The 23460-nt window shown below is 38.4% G+C and overlaps 2 protein-coding genes across 5 annotated transcripts in view; one reads left to right on the plus strand and one right to left on the minus strand.

Annotated features, from left to right (window-relative positions):
• The window catches only part of phactr1 (phosphatase and actin regulator 1), a 77617-nt gene extending 75863 nt beyond the window's left edge, over positions 1-1754 (plus strand). For all 3 annotated transcript variants that reach the window (XM_034237332.1, XM_034237330.1, XM_034237331.1), the window contains one exon: positions 352-1754. In XM_034237332.1, coding sequence (XP_034093223.1) covers positions 352-367 — 16 coding nt within the window. In that variant the 3' untranslated portion in view covers positions 368-1754. The remainder of the gene's footprint in view (positions 1-351) is intronic.
• Positions 674-11152, minus strand: tbc1d7 (TBC1 domain family, member 7). 2 transcript variants are annotated; one of them, XM_034237334.1, is made up of 8 exons: positions 11032-11152; positions 7609-7742; positions 6161-6241; positions 5887-6077; positions 5404-5541; positions 3799-3944; positions 2577-2706; positions 674-2494 (listed from the first exon to the last, which is right to left on the minus strand). In XM_034237334.1, exons 2-8 carry the CDS (start codon positions 7718-7720, stop codon positions 2420-2422), a joined length of 873 nt encoding a protein of 290 aa, XP_034093225.1. In that variant the 5' UTR covers positions 7721-7742; positions 11032-11152; the 3' UTR covers positions 674-2419. The 2 variants fall into 2 exon arrangements, with proteins under 2 accessions (XP_034093225.1, XP_034093224.1); XM_034237333.1 differs by lacking the exon at positions 11032-11152 and adding an exon at positions 8419-8895.
• Positions 11153-23460: the final 12308 nt, after the last annotated feature.

The raw sequence follows: 23460 nt of genomic DNA on the forward strand, positions 1-23460 counted from the left end.
TTAAAAATCACTATTACTACTATTCACACATTTTTGACATACTATACTATTACTTTTGTATATTTTTCGACATACAATACCATGATTTTTTTTTTTTCAAGTTGCTCGACACACTGACCTTTTTAAATGCTTCTCAAATTCATGACATTTTTGGCATATTTTAAAATGTTCAATATACTCCACTATGACTTTTCTAAACATTTACAGACATATACAATGACATTTTTGTTTTACTTTTCAAAAAACTAAACTGTTGGTTTTGAAATGCATATTAACTTAACAAGTCTATCATGATTAGTGGTATGGTGAAAAACCACAGCATTTCTATGAAGTTCCTCATTTTCTCTGCAGGTTTCATCGGCCGTAAGATGGGTCAGTCTTGTGCTTTTATACTCACACACCATGCCTCAAGTGTCCAGACTGCCACCTGCTGCCCTCACACTGACGGACTGTACCTGAATGCAGCGTGTGCTGCGGCCGTCACAGGAAACACTTCAAGTACAAATGGATCAAACTCTCACCTGGAGTCTCTCATCCGTGGAGATTTTACACACTTCTTGATATTCAAAAGGGTTTCATTTATTTTAAGATGAAGCCGCAACTTGTTTACTTTGCAGCACTTTTGTTTCTGAACAGGGCGCTTGAAATGAAACACAGAATCTGTGCCAAGGAGTTGAAGAAAGGACTTTATTTTTATTTTTTACACATGGATTGTTTTCTTGCCTTTCACCATAATGTCACTCCTTAAATGGACTTTATATCCTTTGGGTTTGTGTTGGCACGGTATTATTCCACAGAAGACATCTCAATGGGGCGGCTGTGGCTCAGTGGTTAGAGTGCTGGACTTCGAATCAGGGGGTAACAAGTTCGAGTCCCACTGCAGTCAGCATGTCGTTGTGTCTCTGCAAGACACTTCACTCCAAATTGCTCCTGTGGGGATTGCCCACTGTTAGAGTATGTAAGTCGCTTTGGATAAAAGCGTCTAACAATTAACATGTTAGTGATCGTTTCACATTTTGCCAGAGGAATTCATATCTGTAGGCAGCAGCATCTTAAGCCAAAATGACATAAAATATAACATAATTCTCTTTTCAAGACAGTAAGAGAAAAAAATGTAATACCTTAAAACACATTAACTGAGCAATAACTTCACAGCCTGATCGTTTTTTGTGTTAATGGTCTGCATTCAAGAGCTCAAAACGTGTTCACACTTTTGATCCCCACTTCAAGCCAAAGCAACTTGACTTTCTGTTGAAGTTGCGATCTTGAATGCATCCCAGAATGACTGCTGTTGAGAGTTCAGTAACTCACTGTGCCTACCGTATTGTTTACAGGGATTTGAACGTTGCCAAATTAACTTGTTTCGTTGATACAGACCGTCGACACAGTAAAAAGTTGCAGAACTTCAAAAAAACAGACTTTCTTTTTGTATTGTCAGTCAAATCTTTGGTGGCACAGAAAATGAAAACCTGCCAGCTTACTTTTTATGGTTTAGGTCCACATTAGATAATTATTATCGGGAGGACTTGATCTGTGAGTGAGTGTGTCAGTACGAGCATCGGTCATATTACGGTCTCTTGTACGTTTAAAACTGTTCTCAGAATTCTAAGACTTGTAAATAGCAAAGAAAGTAAACAAGACTTTTCAAATGTTTTTTTGTAAAGCAGAACAACTGCATGTGGGTATTAATTTATTGTCTTCTATGATGTAAGCTGTTTCTTAAAGAAAGAAACTTATTAAAGAAAATAAGTTTATGAATCCTTGCCTTTTTTCTAAACAGATTTTGTGCATCCTCTGTATAGCAGCTGTTTTCAGTGTCCAGTCGATCATTCTTTGGGGAGAGCTGGGATGTATTGGATTGGCTCCCAAGTCCTGGGGCTTATTAAAAGCAGCCCATGATGAGTTTTCTGTCCAGTCATGCGGAGACAAATCCGTAGTCTCAGTGGAGTTAAGAGTTTGTGCTCTGTCCTGGGACAGCACCTTATCTTTTCACACGGAGAGAAAGCATGTTGAGAGGAAAATGCATTTTCAAAAAACCACCCGTACGAACAAATGGCAAACTGCATAGCATCTCATCAAAAGGTGTTAGTCTGTGGAATAACTAATGATGCACTGAAATATTGTACAAGTCTATCTAAACTGAAAGTATTATTTGGGAGCCAAATCATGAATGGTTATGAACAGGACCTGTACAATCCCATTTGTTATTTCTTGTAAAAGTAATTTCTTTCCGATTGTTTTGTAAAAAAACAAATTAACTTATGTATAAGCTAAATGTATGCTAGAGGGGGTAGGACCAGAAGAGTTTTTTTAAGCTTCTTCTTGCCCCTGTTGAACATGACAGACTATTTGAGAATTATTCATTTATTGTTATACTTTGTTATGAGTGAGAAAACAAAAAGAAAGAATATATATATTATTATGATTGTAAGCAGTATTTGTGCCACAAGTCGATGGCTTTAGTTACGATGGCGTCCGTGTTCTCCTGCGGTATCTGGAAGAGAAAACACATGGTGAGGTTTTTCCCCTAAAAGAGGACCGTGCTTTCTGTTTGGTGTTGGCTGTGGTTCACTCACATTGCACAGGAACCTCACCGCGCCTTCAGGCCGGCTGATTCCCATCAGCATGATCTTATAGCTGAGCAGAATCTCCAGGGCCACGAACACCAGGATCTTACACGAGCCGCTGATCACCTTGTCCCACACCCTGACAATCATCAGAGGGTCATTCAACAAGTAGATGTAAGGTCAAGATGTAACAAAAGTCTACTCGTGTGGAATTAGCAAACGGGCTTAATAAATAGAGAGAAAAATGTGAGTTGGGCAAAATCTGTCATTTAATCTGACATCTTTCTAGAACAGGCACCACATTAGGCAGAAATGTGTAGAGGACGTTACTAAGCATGTTTACTCTTAAAGGCGGGGTAGGTCATTCACTTCAGAAACACTTTGTTATATTCCATGGAACGCTCTTAACATCCCGATAGCAATGAATTCATTAAATGCTTTGACAATAAATACATACAAAAATGTCATCTGTGGAAGTACTTTTTCTTTGTATTCAAAGTGATATATTGTATTTCTCACTGCGCTATTTATTTTTAAGGGTTATTATAGCTTAATTTATAACAATGCAACTATAAAGTACCAAACAATGCGGCAACTATTTTAATGTATTATAAATTCTGTATAATACATACAGTACTTACATTAGGTACCTTACCTAAGTATATGTTGAGGCTTGTTTGACTTGATTAGGAATTTGAATGCAGGAGTTTTAATTATGAAGCTGCTAATTTTACTTCAAATATACAAGTACTCATACAAGTCTCATTTTGAAAATATGGTTTTCACAGGCTTAAGGTTCATTAAATGTTCTGATTATTAATGCAGAATATAAAATATATTAAGTGTATATGATTATTATAGGTCAGACAGAATATACATTTGTAGAAAACAGGTCCACCTTTACCAGCTGTTACATCGAAGTGATAAACTTAAATATATAAATATTGGATTTATAATTATAATCAATGCATAACATACACATTTGCACCTTTTTAAGTATATTTAGTCGTTTACCTTTACCAGAATATTTTTTAACCGTAGCATTGCATCTTTCACTTAAATGATCGGAATACGTTCACCACTTGAAATGTAGTTCAAAGATCTTTCAGAAAAGCCTGAATAATATAATACAGGTTTTGCACATATCAGACTGCTGAGGATAGAAAAGCTTGTGTGTTGGCCAGGGGAAAGTGTGCAGAAGTCAGGCGTGCGCTGTGGACAGGGAACGCACCTCTGCAGGCTGGACTCGGGCAGGCAGCCGGCGAAGCAGCGTCTGAACCAGAGGCCGTAGGGCAGCTGGGCGAGGGTCCCGCTGGTCTTCAGGTGGGTCAGCAGCCGAGGCTCCTCCTGACTCAGATAGTGCTCCAGGCTCTTCGGCTGCACCGCAATAGGGGAGACAACAAACCTTCATTCATAACGCAGGTATGACAATAAAGTCATTTAAATTCCTGAGTCATGACAGTTTTCATTAAAGGTCCCATGTCATGCTTTTCGGGTTCTTACCCGTCCCCTTGTGTGTTATGAAGGTTTTTCTGCATGTAAACGGTCTGCAGAGTCACAAACCCTCAAAGTACACCCTGTAGTGAGTAAAACACAGAAAAGACCTGTCTATGCTGCCCCAGAACGCCTCGTTGGACATTTCTCTTTTTCTTCCTGGGTACAGTGACGTGACCATACCCAAATGGACCAATCTGTGGAGCTCCTCTCACACACACACACACACTCTCAGCAGCGAAACTGTGACGCGCTGGGGGGGGGGGGGTAGTGGAGCCTCGCAGCGGCAGAACTGTGGCGGGCTTACACTGTAGGTGTGCCGCGTTTGGGGGTGCGGGTGCTAGTGGAGCCTCGTAGATGGGGGTGCTGCAGCATCCCGTGTCCATTCGCGATGTCTCGCAGACCCCAAGCAGCAACCAGGAAATGAACCCAGCTCACACTGTCCGCTCCAGCAGCGAGCCGCGCAACGTCCCTCCAACACGGCACCCAGACCCCACGCAGCATTCTCATCTGTTTGTCATTACTGGTGTCATTTTCTGGTTGCTAACAAACGCCATTGTAACACATAATCACTGATGTTCAGCTGTAACAGAGTGGGCGAGCTGACCAATCAGAGCACAGTGGGCTCACAGGGAGGGGGGGGGGGGGCAGTAGCTCCAACAAGCCGTTTAGGACAGAGAGTGAATACACACTATACAGAGAGGCTGTATGAGAAACCAATGTGAGTTTGGAACATTGAACAATGTACATCTATTCTAGTCAATGGAATTATGACCAGTAGAAACGGCCATGACATGGGACCTTTAAGTAAATAACTACCAGGATACCTCTTATGAGTGTCATGTTCACAACTTGACAAGGAATATATAAAAAATAATTATCTTATACATTAAGAACATTGAACATACCAAAGACTTCCACTAATTTTGCTTAAAAAATATACAAAAGACGTGCATTTTGTAAACAATTACATTACAACTAGGGTAGTAATTTGAAAAATGTACTTATTGCGATTATTTTTGACAGATATTGCAATCGCGATTAGATTTGTGATAACAGAGGGAATGATACAGTTTGAAAAATATATTAAAGCAATCACATTTTAAGGGGGTCTGTAGCAAACAAGGAGATGTCTGTAGATTTGGAAATTGTACTAGCCCATATTGATAACATGTTGATTAATTGTGTAGCCCTTATTACAACCCTTGTCACATTACGGTTTGGTAGCAGTGAATAATATAATCATTGAGGGAAGCAAACTCTTTCATTTTTTTTGGCTATTCAATTCATTTTGAAACAAAAAAAGTGTTACTTTATGCTTCAAGCTAAACGCAACACTCACAAGGTGGGGTACAGAGTCTCCAAACTTCGTGTTGAACTGATGGATGAAACACTTGATGAGCCAGTAACAGTCGATAGGATCGTCTACGATCTCCTCCATGGCTCGACTAATGGAGAGGAAGTCCTCATTCTCTTCATCCTGAGAGGAGAAAGCAACACACCCCGCCATTATTAACACACATTTTAAGAGGTGGCAGCCACAGGACACACATCAACACCCAAGTTTAGACGATTGCAAATACAACTGTATATATAAAAATGTAAAGCTTTTTTTTAAGGTACCCATGTTTTAATGGACCCATGCTTAGAAAAAATTAAGAAAAGTCACATTCATAATTCAGTTTGAAACTTTGGTTCTGTTACATGTCTCATCCTACAACCTCCTATTTGTGATGCATCAGTACGACATTCATACTTTCTTCTCATTTTAGTGCCTTATTAGTCCCATATATGGACATGTTTCTCCATGTGCGATCCATCTTACCGGGGCGGAGGTCTCGGAGCACCGTGGGAGCACCAGGGTCTCCAGCTGGGACATGCGCAGGTAGACGTGGGTGGAGGGAGTGGAAGGGTTGATGTATCTCATCACCTCCAGAGCCTCCAGGATGTCCTGGTACTGCTCCTTCCTGTAGCCTCCCACCAGAGAGTGAGAGTCATTGTGGGGGGGTAAGATGCCTGCAGGAAAAAGGTTTGACATTATAGGTTGTGCGAGCACATTTGGTAGTGCGTGCCATTGCTGTGATATGTGTATGTCTTACCTAGCAACACCTTCCACACATGAATCCTGTACATAGAGGGGAGGGGGAACCTCTGACTGAAGGTGCTCAGCTTTTCTAGATCTGTTAGGGGAAAAAAACAATGGTAAAAAGACAAGGACTGACTTACTGCCCCTAGAACCTAACCACAAACTAATGAGAAATAATGTTAAGGCAGTGGGTGGAAATAACAATATGTGTCATCTGGTTCAACTCTCGTACATACTACTGAACGAGACCTGGCGTCATGGCACGTCGATCCAGGAGTTTGGCTCCCCCGGGACAAATCAGCGTTAATATTGTCAATGTGCAGGCCATGGATGTATATTTAAAGAACGTGTAGGCCTGAACATATTTTTAAAAGTAAGCTGATGGGAAGAAAATAAACGTTATGTATGCGAATGTGAGATAGTTGTGACATAATGCAGGTCTTTGAGCTAACTCTGTGTGTGTGTGTGTGTGTGTGTGTGTGTGTGTGTGTGTGTGTGTGTGTGTGTGTGTGTGTGTGTGTGAGTCTGGTGGTCAGCCCTGAGCAACACAGGCATCAGCAGATATGGCAGAACGCGAATAATTGTTTTCATCACAATTCATATTATACTATATTGCTCTGATGGGCCGAAACTGGGTCAACATATTGGCAATGCGCCTGAAAATCGCATTTTCATTTCTTAAAATGTGAATATGTGTCTTTAACTGTGTTTTTTCAGGGGAGTGAAATTCAAGATACACTTATGTTGTTAAAGATAGGCAGACATGTTTGTAATTAACCTAATATTTTTACCTGGGTCAAGGCCCTCACTAATAAAATTCCAACCCATGGATTTAAGTCTTCCGGGTCTGTACTGAACAAATCAGGCTTATCTTTTTTTCTGCTTATTTATAGCTGTTTGGAACTCTCGTTGTCTTGGTTAGTTACAAGTTAAGGAAAACAAATGAAATATCAAAACCATCATTGAATGCTTATTTCTCATTGCAAGGAGCCAAACATAGCAGACTCACTCCTTCAACATCTTCCACATGCCTCAGCTGAAACTGAGAGGGGCGGGTTTGCAACTGTACGCCTATATAGGACAAGTGCTTTATATTAACTAAATATAAATGATACAAAATAGCAGTTTCAATAATATGGATTATGTAAAAATTAATCCAAGTGTGAATTTGTTTATATGGGGCTATCTAAATAGATGTAATAACTTATTTCCTCGACATTTTGTTGGTATTTTTATCATGCCACAAACAACTATACATGAATCGAACAACAGAAACAACATTATAATTTTTGGGACATTCACTTGGTGATGGTTAAAACATTGTTTGGAGTGGTTCGAGGACAGTGGTGAAAGAGTTTGTCAGGCCGAGATCTGCACTCTTCTGAATGCACCAATTTCAGGCAGCGTGGATTGGAAGCAATGTTTAAAGAGTCATATTGGTGATATAGAACTGTTACCTACCGAGGGGATTGTCCTTGAGCAGTATTTCCAGAGATTTCTTCTCCTCCACTCCTCTGAAGCCCACTTTCTCATAATATGCGGAGCGGAAATTTCTCTGAGGGTCATCAGCCATTCTGTTACCTGGTAAATGACACCTACACAACATTTACAAAAACCTTTAGCGTGCACTTTTACATGACATTTTCTGTGGCATATTAAAAGGGAAAAAATGAAACAGTCGACCAAATGTTGTGTGTTGTGGTGGAGTGAAACTAAGTATATATACGTACATACTGTACTTAAGCACCAATGTGAAGTACTTTTAGTTTAAACTTGTTACCCAAATATTATATTTACTTGTATATAGACTCTTCTTGCACTATTTCAATTTATTTGTATTTACTTGCACTATCTATTGTATTTGTTCTATGTCGCGCTGTTGGAGGAGCCAAGACCTACGTTTTTCATACGACATATCTACACTGTAGCTAATGTACAAATTACAATAACGCCTTGAATCTGGAAATACCCAACTACAACTACAGGGGGAAATCCAAATCAAAGAGAAATTGACTTTTTACTGAACTACATTCATTCGTCAGCTTTAGTACCTAGTAACTTAATACACGCAAGCATGCAATGAAGACACATGGTTCCAGCTTTAAATAATATATGAATGTTTACTGCTTTTTCTATTGATTATTTAATTCGTTGTATTAATCGTTGTCACTTAGTGACAAGCGAAATGTGCCAAACTTAATTTAGTACATCACAACAATTTAGCATGTTACAACCGAGTGATACATGTTGTCAGATAAATAGTACTCCTACCTTGCACAGGTGTGTTCAGACGACTATAAAGGTTAGCTTTACGCTAGTAAGCTAACTTCATAGCTTCAGGTAACGAGCTAACATTAACGCTAGCTACAGATACAAGTACGACGCGTTTGTATCTGTAACATTATCGACAATATACATATTTTATACTGTATACGACATGTAGGTGCACGTTGTCGAGGCACTGCAGACAAATGCTTCATTTCCACAAGTCACATTTAGGACTGCTAGCAACATGCTAACCAGAGTTGTTATTATCAGGACACTTCCGGTTGGCACTGTCGAAATAAAATGCGAGACTCACGCTCACTTTCCCTACGACTGATGGCCTTTAAGGATCCCGCGAGAGTTTCGCAAACCAGAGTTAGCCCTCTGCCCTTACCATGTGGAACACAGAGTAAATTATGCGACCCTTTCTCGGGACATATCTACATTAAAAAACGTATCTTTACAGTTATATATGGGGCATTCTACCAAATTAGTACAAAGTACGAACAAGAAAAACTATTTAAAAAAACAATTAAGTATTCAGACATAGATATTTACTAAGAATATGTTGTAAGGCATTACATTAGACAATGTTAAGTTTAATATTCAAAAACATAATTTATAGGGTACTTTCTATTGGGAAGTAGCTGTCCCAAACGCTGACATCTACATTTAAATTTCTGTATAACACTTAACACGTTTTGTTTGTATTTTATTCAATGGTGTATTTAGAAGATCTTTATGATTACATTCAAACAGAAGTTGGACTATTTACATTTATTGTGGGTTTAATAAAAAATAAATAAAAACTATACTAAAAAAAAATCATGTGCCCAGTTGTCATGTCACTACCGAAACACAAGGAGTTTTAGTCCCTCATGGCTGAATGGTAAGTAGCTATATCTCATACTTTTTATATAAATATGTTCTAAAATCTGTATTGTGTTTTTATGTGTGTAAAACTCTTCAAGATAAGATAGAACTTTATTGATACCAATTTGGGAAATGTTTGTGTTGCAGCAGCATAAAAAGACATGGCATTGTACAATACAAATTAAAAGAAATAAACAAGAAAGTAGAAAATATAATTTGAAATGTTGAAGCAAGGTATTATATATATAGGCCTACATAAGTATGTGACAGATGGAATATTAAAATGTAAAGTGAATATATAAATGTAAAATGTACAGTGTGATTTTAAGTCCAAGAGAAGCTATGCAGCAGAGAGTTTTCCTCCAGCCAGAGGTGATTTGTTGTACAGTGTATTGCAGTGGGCAGAATGTTTTCCTGTATCTGTCCTTGTGACAGCGGAGCTGCAGCAGTCTGTTGGAGAAGGAGCTCCGTTGACTGTCCAGCTGCAGGTGGAGAGGATGCGTAGGGCCTGAGGAGACGTCCTCTTCCTCCTGAAATCAATGACCATCTCTCTGGTCTTGGCCACATTCAGAAGCAGATTATTTCTTCGAGTCCACTCCACAAAATCACCCACCAGCGCTCTGTACTCCTCCTCCCGTCCATCCCTTATACACCCTACCACTGCAGAGTCATCCGAAAACTTCTGCAGATGGCATGACTCAGTTGTATTGAAAGTCAAGGAGACAGCAGTCCCCTGAGGGGCTCCTGTAGGCTACCAACCACCACATCAGACAGCACACTGCCCAGCCGGACGTACTGTGGTCTGTCTGTGAGGTAGTTGGTAATCCAGGAGATGATGGTGGACGAGTTTACCCTCATAGCCTGCAGCTTGTCACTCAGTAGCCGAGGCTGGATCGTGTTGAATGTGCTAGCTAGAGAAATCAAAAAAGTGAGCACGCTGCAGCAGGTAAATAATGGCATCGTCCACCCCCAGTTGAGGCTGGTAGGCAAATTGCAAATACGTGTATTCTAGCAATGTACTTGCTACAGTGGCGAGCCGTGACTTTTATACCTAGGCCCTCTGACACCCCCCCCCCCCCCCCCCCCTTCCCTTCCCTCGAAAAAAAAGAAGAGATATTACGTCACAGCGTATACTTCAGCGGAATATCAAAACAGCGGCCCGGGGTGCAAAACGCATCAATGACAGCGACCCTCTACCACACAAAACAACACCATTTATATAAACACCTATCATGACAAGCTCCCTTACTTACAGCCAAGTAACAATTGCAAATGAATTAAGTCGGCACGGCGGCCCACATTGAAAATGACTTAGGCCTACCTTTGATGATCAAATCACTTAAACACAAAGTCCATCCTCCTGTCCTTTTGGATGAAGCACTTGCGGGTCATTCAGCTGATCCTTTATCCTTAATGTTTTCAAATATTATTTTTTAGAATATCTTAGGCCCTCACAGAGGGCCCTGACGGCTCGCCACTGACTTGCTAGCATTCTTTAGTTATGCCCAAATTTAGCTAGAATCGTCACTACAGAAACAGTCAGTACCGAAACATAGGTTACGTTTCGGTAATTGACATGATCATTTCGGTAGTGACACAATGGAGGTAAATCCCATCGTTTTGAAATAAATGTGTTTTAAAGTTTGAAAATCAGTGTGTTACTTTAAAGGTCTCTTATTATACTTTTAGGCATATATTATAGGTCTATAGATAAATAAAAAACATGTTTTGATAAAAAATACCAACCAGATCACCCATTCTCCTCAATCCGTGTACCGTCCAATTGTTTTTCTTTATTAAACCCGTAAACGGAAGAGCGTTTGAGAGGCCTTTTTGCTTTTTGCTTTTTACCTTACTAAATGGTCTAATGGTCATTGGAGCGAGGGGCGGGGCCAAACTCACGGAAGTGATTTCAAAACAAAAGCGGTGATAATATTATAAACAAAGGGAAACAAGGTGAATTTAGCGATCACAACGAAAACGGCCAAGACACATATTGAGTCCAGAACATGGATGTTATTAAGGGCTGTAAATATAATAATCCTCTGTCTAAAATGGACAACATTGTTAGGAGATTTAAACTATACAGCGATTCTGCACTGCGGTCAACTCCAAATCAGCTGCTCTTCATTCCTGCTATATTTGACGAGTGATACAAATATGTTTTACCACAAGTTCTTAAGGAAACTGACACTGTTGGACTCGGTTCTAGTTTGACTTCTACCAGAAATAGAAGTAGGCTACTTTTACTGTGTAGCTACTTTGTGAGTAATCCTCTGTCAAAGTCCCCTCCATAGTACATAATGCATGTTTTCTGCTATCTTTGATGAATGTTAAAAATATAATTTTAACATTAGTTCTTAATGAAATTGATACTGTTTGACTTTGTATTAGCCTACTACTTACAATACATTGAAGTACTTTTACGGTGTATTGTTTGAGGAATACTCTGTCAAAGTCCCCTGCTGAGAACAAAATCAAGCCACTTCTGCTAAGTTTGATGAGGGAATTCTTTTTTGTTGCCATTAGTTCTTCGTGAGATTGATCCTGTTGGACTACTAGTGAAACTACCCCCACAAGTACTATGAAGTACTTACGGTGTACTTTTCCAGTACTCCTCTGTCAATGTCCCCTCCTGAGAACAAGAATGCATGTTTCTCTGCTATTTTGAATAAACGTTAAAAAAAACTTTCTTCCTGAGACTGATATTGTTGGACAGAGTATTTTAAGAGGATGGTAGACTTGATTATCAGCAATACTTCCAGTCAGTACTCCGGCAGCAGCATTTTACACCTTGGAAAGTCTTTAGAGTCTGGCCTGGATAGCTGGTCTATCCTTCAGCACACTGACACACCCCTTATGAAGCTGCTGTCTTTTAAAATATGATTATTTCTCTGCTCCTAGTTCATTCCTCTCAGATTCTTCCATCAGTCCCAGTCGTTGCATGTCAGTCAATAGAGCTTTGAAAAATGTGTCCAATTCAACAAAATCTTTTTTTGTGAGTGAAGGCCAGAGCTAAATATAGATTGTTTGATTGTGTAATTACAAGGTGAGAGAAAATAAATCCACATCCTCCTATGAAATGTATTTTATTTCCTTTTCCATGTTATACTTATACTTACTTGCATTATAACATTTGCATGTTGAACTACATGATATCTTCCCCAGCCTCAAGGAAATACAATAAAATAAATGGATTAATAATTTTAAAAAATTGATAAATTAATAATGTTGTATTTCAAATTTAAATATAAAATGAAAAATAAGTTTACTTTTGAAATTATTTCTCACAAAAACCTTTCTAAATTATAGTAAACTATTAAAAAAGTTTTGGTCAATATACGTTTTTCTGCCTAAAATAGTTGAAATTGAACGTAAACTGTATCAAACACCACATCCATGGCAATTAACCCATTTTTGCCCGCTATTTAAATTGACTTTGGTTAGTTAATACAAATATTGATATTATATATGTATATATATATATACATATATAATTGATGCAGTCTTTCAGTATTTTTAAATACTGCAAATGAAGAATATTTAAATTTTTCTGCACAGAGAGTGCCCTAACTTACAGCAGTTGAAAAGATTTGTGAAAGGATAAATTATTCATGGAATTCAATGGCTCTAGTAAAGGGTGTTTTATGGTTGCTTGTATTATCCTCAGATAGTGTTTTGTTTAAATAACTACTGACATGTTAATAAATATTGCAAAAAAGGGCTACAAAAAAGGCATATATAACCAAGTGTGTAATTCTTCAAGCACCACAAGATTCAGAGTTTATAAAGTACAATTCTGGGCCATTGATTGTGTCATTTCTCCAAACACATACAGTGAAAAGGCCTGTTTTGAAGCCTTCAAATGGTGCAGGAAAAGGACTTTACATTGTATTATACTTAAAGACAGGGCTATTCAGTTAAGAGAAGAGAAAAAGGAAAGCAAATTGTTATAATGGGTGATGTAACATTAATCAAATCAAATCAAGTTTTATTTATATAGCACATTTATAAACGATGTTTGGTCGAGCCAAAGTGCTGTACATTTAATAAAAATAGCCTACAGTAGAGACACTTTACAGCAAATACAACAACACAGATTGTTCAGAATATCAGTATGAGAAAAACGACACCCTCTGTCCTTAGACCCTCACATCGTACAAGGAAAAACTTCCGGAGAAAACCCACAGTTTAAGGGGAACATGGGAGAAACCCCAGGGAGAGCAACAGAGGAGGGATCCCTCTCCCAGGACGGACAGACGTGCAATAGATGCCGTGTGTAAATCGAAGAGATAATACATTTTACAGCATATGTTAGGAAATGCATGTGTCTGTAATAAGAAGATGAATCTACTGTACGAAGATGCCAACTACAACAAGATTAATGACATACATAATATGAGGTCCTTGGCACTGTGTGATCATGGGGCATCACCCTTACAGCATCAGGACAATATCATATGGAGTCAGACACTGGAATTGTGCTGGAGGCGTTGACTGGGACTGATGGAAGGATGAGGCTGATGAGACTGAAGAATCTGTGACGAACTAGCGGCTGAGAAATAATCATTAAAAGACAGCAGCATCATCAAGAGGCCAACAAGAGTGACAGAGTGTGTCATGTGCAGTCTACCATCCTCTTAAAATACTCTGTCCAACAATATCAGTCTCATGAAGAAAGGTTTTTTAACGCTTATTCAAAATAGCAGAGAAACATGCATTCTTGTTCTCAGGAGGGGACATTGACAGAGGATTGTTGGAAAAGTACACAGTCAGTACTTCATAGTACTTGTGGGGGTAGTTTCACTATAGTACTGAGTCCAACAGGATCAATCTCACGAATAACTAATGGCAACAAACAAGAATTCCCTCATCAAACTTAGCAGAAGTGGCTTGATTTTGTTCTCAGCAGGGGACTTTGACAGACTATTGCTCAAACAATACACAGTAAAAGTACTTCAATGTATTGTAAGTAGTAGGCTAATACAAAGTCAAACAGTATCAATTTCATTAAGAACTAATGGTAAAATTATATTTTTAACATTCATCAAAGATAGCAGAAAACATGCATTATGTACTATGGAGGGGACTTTGACAGAGGATTACTCACAAAGTAGCTACACAGTAAAAGTAGCCTACTTCTATTTCTGGTAGAAGTCAAACTAGAACCGAGTCCAGCAGTGTCAGTTTCCTTAAGAACTTGTGGTAAAACATATTTGTATCACTCGTCAAATATAGCAGGAATAATGAAGAGCAGCTGATTTGGAGAAAAAAAACGCGAGAGACGGCGGAGTGACCATAGTGCAGAATCGGTGTAGGCCTATAGTTTAAATCTCCTAACAATGTTTTCCATTTTAGACATAGGTTTATTATATTTACAGCCCTTAATAACATACATTTTCTGGGCTCAATATGTGTCTTGGCCGTTTTCGTTGTGATAAACTAAATTCCCCTTGTTTATAATAATCACCGTTCCTTCAGCAGGATACTGTAGTGATTCAAAGTGTGATTTTAGCAAACGAGTGCTTTTGTTTTGAAATCACTTCCGTGAGTTTGGCCCCGCCCCTCGCTCCAATGACTATTTGACCATTTAGTAAGGTAAAAAGCAAAAAGCAAAAACGCTTCTCAGACGCTCTTCCGTTTACGGGTTTAATAAAGAAAAACAATTGGACGGTAGATACACGGATTATTCAGATTCAACTGTATATCACTTTCTTGTGTATTTTTATTTTAGATGTTGAATCTATTTGTTACAAACCTTTTAGGGATACATTGGTTTGCCTGACAGCAACAGCATAATATCAATTATAAATCAATGTTCTCTTTTATTGTACCCACTTTGGGTAATTATTTTCTATTGATAAGCAATGTTTGTACTGTAATTGGTTATGGATGAACAATTCTTATGTCTTCAAAAAGAAAATGATTATATTGACCCCAAAACATTTGTGTTTGTAATATTCCCAACATAAGGCATTTATGAGTTAAGATCAAGCAATAAGGTTGAGGGAATATGATACAACCTTGAGAACAAAATACTGTGGTCACTACCGAAACACTGGATGTTTTGTAAAAAATAAAGTAGCCTATATAGTCATCAACTACAATGATATGATACTGATTGGTTTAATGTATGTTCAATTTCAACAATCATCAACTCTGGAATCAATATGATCAGTATTATGCATTTTACAAAGAAAGTTTGCATTAAGATGTTGATGAATTGTATAAATTTAACTTTGAAATTTGATTAGAAATTCACTTTTATTGATTTCATTGTGAAACCCCTCAAGAAATATTTGTTAAAATACTATTTAGAGAAGGGAAGGTAAAACAATCTTAAGAGGTTAATATAATACTTTTTTACTACAGTATATGTACTATATTTTGGTAGTGTACATTTTTGGTAGAGGAAGAACATTCCAATACAGTCTGAAAATATGATATACAATGTACGGTTCTTTTACTAGATATGTGTAATTTAGATGTGTTTTGTCATAAGTTTTGGGAAAAAAACGTACACAATTTCAAAACATTTCCAACCTGACTTTGAACCAATTTGGTAGAATGGCCCATACAGTGTATGGTCAAACCAGTAAAGTAAATAATAAAGGTCCCAAATATATATATATTTTAAAGGCAAATTTCAAAGCAAAGCACAAATATTTTCTTGCCCATGTCCACGTCCGACCACTGAAGAGTGCTCAAAGGGTATAATTGAACCTAATGGATTTGTTGTACTTCTGGACTCATGATAATACGAACAGACCTTGTGTAGAGGAAACTTCTGTGTAGCTATGCAGTGGGAGTCACCGACTCAGGAAGGAGACACGGGAAGAGCAGTAGCTTTGATGTCAAACACATGATGGTTTATTTGGAGTTAACGGCCGGAGGATTCACATCACAAGTCCAAGAGTCAGAGGTTCTGACTTCACGGTAGAGTTGCCACGTCAATTCTGGAGAGCCTCTCTCTTGCCAGCCCATCTAACTGGTTTCGCAGAGAGTAAACAACATATTTGAGGAGATAGCCTAAACAGTGTGGGAACACAGAGCTACTTGCCTCGGACACTTATGACCTCGAAGATTTTACCTTGGAGTCCACAAATACAGAGAAGGAAGTGTCCCAGTGTACCCACAACACAGACCATCTGTATCCCAGTATTGACCGGTCACAGAATGGGAACAATAACATTATTGGCTAAGCCGCCTGTGTCCTTAAAGAAGGTAAACAGACATCGAGGTTTGTCCTGTATGTTACAAATTGGCATGATAATTGATGATGATAATTATTTCCACAACAGTCCTCTCTTTTTATCATTTATGATAACCTAAAAACATTAGTCTAATAATAATTTGGTCAATAATTAACTCAATAGGCGTCTCCAGGTTCGAGTGTGGTCTCACCTTCCATCAATTATATCACAAAGTGGAATAAGATTGAAACATTCAATCACAATGATTGATACAGCCAATCATAATAGGAAAAATCATCTCTCATCAGTGTTTGATCATCTTTTGTCAAAAGCATAATAATGAACACACATAAAACACAGGTGCACAATGGCTAAATATTTGTTTTTAAACTAATATATTTGATCATTTACCATTAGTTAATTTCATTCATCAAACTATAAAATCAAAACCAGCTTGCCGCTTTAAAGATTTACTTCAAGGCAATCACTAGTCAAAAGCATTTTAAAACTCAGGATCGTAAGAGATCCAGCTAAAAATTCACAGTTAGAGTATAGAATTCACACTGGTGATTTGATCAATCTGTAATCTGCAAAAGTGCAGTGTCCTCAATTTTAGGATTACTTTTACCGTTTACTCAAATACGCTTTAGTCAAGAGTAAGGCACTTAGTGAAATCAATACATTCATTTTAGTCAAGTACATTGTTCAAAATCTGAAAAGGAAAAGTTAGGCAAATATTCAAAGACTTTTGTAAAAACCTGGAAAGGAAGGATTAAACATTTTTAAACCTTGAATTATTACATTTGTAAATGCTACCACTGATCTGTACCAAATTAAGTCTATCAAGTATTCCTATTAGCCATACTTACCTGAGCTACTTATGGTACTTGGAAAGGATTCTTCTGTGTTTATCTAATGTTGAGAATATCAATTTCTTTAAATTATACTTCTCTAATTTGAGGATCAAATATGCTACATAATTGTTATATGAAATATTATAAATATTTGTTTTGGGCCAAAACTGAAATTAATCCAGTACTTGAAACATCTTTCTATGCATGGATAATGTTACATTAAAGAGTAGTGTTGTTAAGCCTGATTGCTGGATTCAAATCCACTAGAGTGCATGTACCTATCCAGAGGGGAGCCAGAACTTGATAGAGCTTGTCGCCGCACAACCAAACGTAATCTTGTGGCGAGCTAAACCCCACATCACTGGGCCAGGCCAGTTGTATTGCTCACGGTTGCGTTGTCCCAGGCGAGCCGTCATCACGAGGTGGGAATGCTCCATGGGGTGTGTGTGTGTATTCCTTCGGTCGATTTTGTGACACGGACAGTCAGACTCCGCACACCGGTAACACAAACGAGGAACCAGAGAGCATATGGAACCGCTCAGCTGGCACTCGCTCGTGATACCTTGTGTGTAGTGTGTTTTGGTGTATGTAGTGCAAGTGTGGTGCAAGTTGGTGATTAGGACACATCACTTGTTGTCATCTACTTTTGTTGGTGATTAGGACACATCACTTGTTGTCATCTACTTTTGTTGGTGATTAGGACCTTGCAGTGGCTGGCGTGGACCCACGTAGCTCTCTCTCTGACCCTTGGCCTTCAGAGCTGTCCTACTGTAGTTATTGGGTTAACACTTGATAGGGATGTTTTCCTGAGTGCAGACAACTCAAGGTAATGGATTAGCACATTATCATTTAAATACAAAAATAGGATAGGCCCCTCAGAATTATTTGGGAGCCTTCCTGAGACATGCACATGCATAAATGTAAGGTTTGTGTTAGTCATTTAACATGCAAGAATCATAAACTCATCAGTCCAAAGTAGAGAAATGTTATTGTAATTTAAAGGTGAGCTAGTCCCTGCGGATATCACCCCTTCTCAATGATTCTAAATGTTATATTAATTCACCATTTACCGTTTGATAACATATTAGTTTATCAGAAATATTTTCCTCTTCCATAAAACAGGTTTGAGAAATAAATGTTCCAATATAAAATCAATTACTCAATATAATTGACTCTTCCCTCCCTTTTCTTACATATGTCTCATATGAAATAATAACTTAGGAGTCTATTTAAGCATGGTGTAATCTATTACTCGAGAAGACTCAGTATCACCTGTGTGCAGCTTACAAAAAAACAAACAATTGTGAGAAACATATATTATGCAGGAAATGCATACCTTTGTTAAAAAAACAAAGCATATCTGATTTGGGAGGAAAAGCTTCTTCCCCCTAACATCTGAGTCACTTCTGATGGCATAGCATAAATGATAGTGGGTGTCTGAGGGTGTTTTTACTGAGAAATGTCAAACACATTCAAAACCTTACATTTGAAAACAGGTTTGCATTCCTTCTCTTAAAATGACGTTATCATTGGAAACAATAAAAGCTAATTGTTTTGATGTAGAATCTATCAATTGAATTGTTAAAGCAGAACAGAATGGTCGTATTGTAGCCTGAGTACCGTGCAGCCTTCAGTTTCACCAGGTGGAAACATTGTCCATATAATGTGAATACATGTAGAACTAGACATTAAGAGGCTCCTGACATTTAGGCCTATTTTAAAAAATAGTAGGGGCTTTTAACAGCTTGCCAACCTACAGGCATCCTCTGCATAGCAGTATGAATAGCCTTAAAAAAACAACCCACTCTGCGGTAACGAGAGTCATATTTCTGAACCAAATGCCCTAAGTTAAGCCGTTAGTCCCATCTGACTGACCCAAGGGTTGGTGCTGGTGTGACCGGGAGGCTTCCAGGTGTTCTTTCAGTTCATGGCTTGGTGGGGGGAGTGGCCCACGTTAGACAGTATTGTTCAGTCTGAGGAGCTGCATTGTCTCTGGAAGCAGGTAATGGTGTCCATTCTCAGACCAGACCATTAATGTCATTTCATGTAGAGCAGCCATAGCATCTCTGTGACTGCACTCAGAACTGTCAGAACTGGGTGATTCTTAGTGAAGCCGTCCAAGGCCATAGACAGAATGGAACCACGTACCAACAAAAGGGACACAAGGTCATCAATGTCTCTCTTTACCATTGGCCTAATTGCACAACAAATTAGTGGGAAAAATGTGGAGCACTAATCCATCATCATGTGAAATGTTGAGTTCATCTAAATAATTCCTTATGGGTTGAAATCAAATTAACATTAGAACTAAAGTCAGTCAAAATTGGACTTTGCACGGGTCAGAATCTAAGCAATACACCATTTCCCCAGCTCTGTAATGAAAAGGATAACAAGATTAGGTACTTTACAGGAGTGTTCCACACCCAAACATGCACACTTATCTTATTCTTGTAGAGATTAGAGGACAAGGTCTAATGTCGTGAACAAAATGATCAAGTCAAAGTTATTTTGTTTATTGTTATGTACCTAATTTAATTTAATAATTAATCTTGAATTACTAATAACTTTAAAGAAGGCAACAATTTACAATTTGGATAAAGTGATTACTCATCCAAAGTGTGTGTGTGTGTGTGTGCTTGTCTGCCCAAGGTTTCAAACATTTGGGACAGCACAGCAGTGAGAATGTTATGAGAACCAATCTGTTGTTTATATTAAACTCGAAGGAAGCTAGACTGGAACATTTTAAATAAATCAAAACACTTGCACATTAATTAAATACATTTGACATTTAGCTCGAGCTGGGTTCAATACTTTTCTTTATGGTATTTAAAATTGGGCTCGAGTAGAACCCCTGGATTTGGCTTGCAACATAAAGTGATACTGATCTCTGTAGGACTTGGAAGTGTTATGATTAAAAGTGCCTGTGAAAGAGAGGCCCTTGGAAAACAACACCTATTTTGTAACTGTAATTACTTATTTTAAAGAAATTGCAACATTATACTTTTAAAGAATTGCTCAATTAATTTAACACATTTATTATGCACACAATAAAAACTTCAACAAATATATTGATCCTGGCTTAACCAGCAACCTTTACTCTGTTGTTCATAAGCTCGGTTTCAGAAAACTTGTCAGTAGTTTAACAACTATTTTAATTTTAGCATCCTCTATGGAGACCAATTGGTTGATACTAGAAATATTTTCAAGCAGTTTAATAAAGAATGGTTAAACTATTTTTAAAACTGTAATTGAACTTCAACTTATATTAATTCTCTGATTCCAGTGGCCAGTTGGAACAGAATAATTAACACAGTTTCCATTTTGCTGCAACAGCGCAAAAGGTTTCAACAACAATTAGTATTATGTCTGAGTCTTGTTCTGCTTATCTGCTTTGTTTCGGAATGTGTTCAATACATTACGTTTTTATTCATTATTACTATACAATACATAGATTAAGAATAAATGAAACAAATAATACAACATTGACCTAAAACCAGATTTTGCAACTCTGATCTCCTCAGGCAAGTCTCTGAGGGTCTCGGGGCGCAGGACGGGGCATAGGGTTTATACAAGGTCACAAAGATATCTTAACATACCAGCAATACCATTTAAGAATGGATTCTTAAAGCAATATAATCTTTTTTTCTTCTTACACCTAGCGCTCACCCTGAACAGTGTGCTTCTTGTTTACATGTTCCCCTGCACTCAGAGGCAGGACATAAAAACACTTTTTATTTTTCTCAGGTCATTTACTTTTGGTGAGATAATTAAAGTTTAGTTCATTTTACCCTGTCTATGGACTGATTCATTATTGTTACAAAACATACACAAGACGGCGGGACAAACCAATATAGACCCCCATACAAACAATCAGACAAACAAAACATGAACTCTTAATAAACACCAGCGCGACAGCAAAGCTCTTCAGCTCAATTTAGTCCGGATTTTAGAGATCTTAGAGGGGGTGGGGAATTATCTCCAGTGCGGCGTCTTCTCACGCCTCACCCTTGTATACAAGTGATTTATCGGTGCCTGAAAGCCGTCCAAGAACGATAACTAGCTTATCCTCTTGCGACAACCACTAGGCTATTTGTTTCTAGTGGCGCTGTGCCCCCCCGATCGGAGCCCACAGACTTTTTCCCTGCCCTTTCTCTCCAAACAACAGCTCAGTTGACTGTAGTCCGTACGACCAGCCTATATCTACTTGCTATCGAGTTCACCTCAAGGTGAAACACAGTTTGCCTATGCTTGCTTGCCACTACACACCTCTGATCAATTAGCCTATAATTTTATGTATGCACTCCTGACCGCTACCTGCTCCAGAGAGCCGTAGCACATCGGGTGATGCACGCACTTCGCGCTGGCCCGTCTAACCATGAGAAAAGCGGTCCTAAACAACGAGTGCTTTTAGACCGTCCCGTTTGAAGGACGGCGGTGCCGTGAGTTAAAGCCTATACGCAATAAGCTGTGACTTTCTCCCTCTCATCCTGCACTGCTCCAGCCCCACACACACGCAGTGAGGTTTCTTTTACACACACACACGCAAGGCTGCAGCTGGAGCCGTGTTTTTACAGAGAGGTGATAGCAGTAAATATCTTTGGCTGCTTATTTTCAACTGCTATGTTTAGCCACTAAGACCCTCAAAATCCGGCGATTTGTTCAATACAAATCTTTTACATTGCTTTCAATTCACACAGAAGCTCCACTTCACTGATGCCCTTTCTTTAAGGTATCTCTAAACATGAGCTGTGTATGCCTGTATGGCACTTCCGTTCCGAGCAGCACACACAGAGGAAATCAGCCAGGACTGAGTCCCCAGACACTGATCTCCTGGGTTTATTATCCCCAAATGTTCATTAACCAAAAGGAAACGCAGCCAATCAGTTTCACAGGTAATTTTAGGATACCGTCAATCACAGATTCTGATAAGGCAATGTCCAAAGTAGATTTGAAAATCACACTTACCACAATCTGAAGATCTGTTGGCATCCTGCCGACAACGCCAATCTGTAGAGGAAACTTCTGTGTAGCTATGCAGTGGGAGTCACCGACTCAGGAAGGAGACACGGGAAGAGCAGTAGCTTTGATGTCAAACACATGATGGTTTATTTGGAGTTAACGGCCGGAGGATTCACATCACAAGTCCAAGAGTCAGAGGTTCTGACTTCACGGTAGAGTTGCCACGTCAATTCTGGAGAGCCTCTCTCTTGCCAGCCCATCTAACTGGTTTCGCAGAGAGTAAACAACATATTTGAGGAGATAGCCTAAACAGTGTGGGAACACAGAGCTACTTGCCTCGGACACTTATGACCTCGAAGATTTTACCTTGGAGTCCACAAATACAGAGAAGGAAGTGTCCCAGTGTACCCACAACACAGACCATCTGTATCCCAGTATTGACCGGTCACAGAATGGGAACAATAACATTATTGGCTAAGCCGCCTGTGTCCTTAAAGAAGGTAAACAGACATCGAGGTTTGTCCTGTATGTTACAAATTGGCATGATAATTGATGATGATAATTATTTCCACAACACCTTGTATAATATTTTTAGCAAATAAAAGAGTGCTTATCTAAGAGGTGATTTAAACTATTTGTTCTCTCTGCTATGTCTCCTTCAAATTATAATTCAATCGGGAAACCCTACGGATGTAAACAATGCACTTATTGGACACACAGGAAAGACTACATGTCACTCAGTCTCTACCATATTTAGTTTGAGACAAGCTAAAGATTGATAATGGTAACAACCTAAAAAAGGTTATGGAATTTGAATTGAATGTATCCAATTTGGCCCAATCAGAAATTTAAAACATATGGCACTGACATTTTGGTCAAGCATTATTTAGTTTCAGTTGCATCTTTAACTTAACAATCATTAACTTGTAATACTCTTTTTATTTTTGAATGCAAATCTTCTTTTTTTTCTATATTGTATAATTTTTGTATTCTACCTTTAATATTTGTTTCTGGAATGTTCAGTACTTTCATCTTAAATTTCTCTTGCTCCAAAACATCAAAGCAAATTTCTTGCATGAGAAAAACCATCTGGGTAATAAACCTGATTCTTTTAAATAAAAAGTGTTGTATGAAAACAGACCATGAACAAGAACAGAGATGAGTCCATA

The sequence above is a fragment of the Gymnodraco acuticeps genome, unplaced genomic scaffold (assembly GCF_902827175.1).
Source record: "Gymnodraco acuticeps unplaced genomic scaffold, fGymAcu1.1, whole genome shotgun sequence".
Classification (NCBI taxonomy): domain Eukaryota; kingdom Metazoa; phylum Chordata; class Actinopteri; order Perciformes; family Bathydraconidae; genus Gymnodraco; species Gymnodraco acuticeps.

Excerpts from the sequence above, each read along its gene's own strand:
- tbc1d7 (XM_034237334.1), bottom strand. The coding sequence starts at position 7,720 with ATGGCTGATGACCCTCAGAGAAATTTCCGCTCCGCATATTATGAGAAA. Across the intron at positions 6,242-7,608 it reads GCTCAAGGACAATCCCCTCG|ATCTAGAAAAGCTGAGCACC; the intron begins GTAGGTAACAGT and ends TTCCCCTAACAG. Across the intron at positions 6,078-6,160 it reads TGTGTGGAAGGTGTTGCTAG|GCATCTTACCCCCCCACAAT; the intron begins GTAAGACATACA and ends TTTTTCCTGCAG.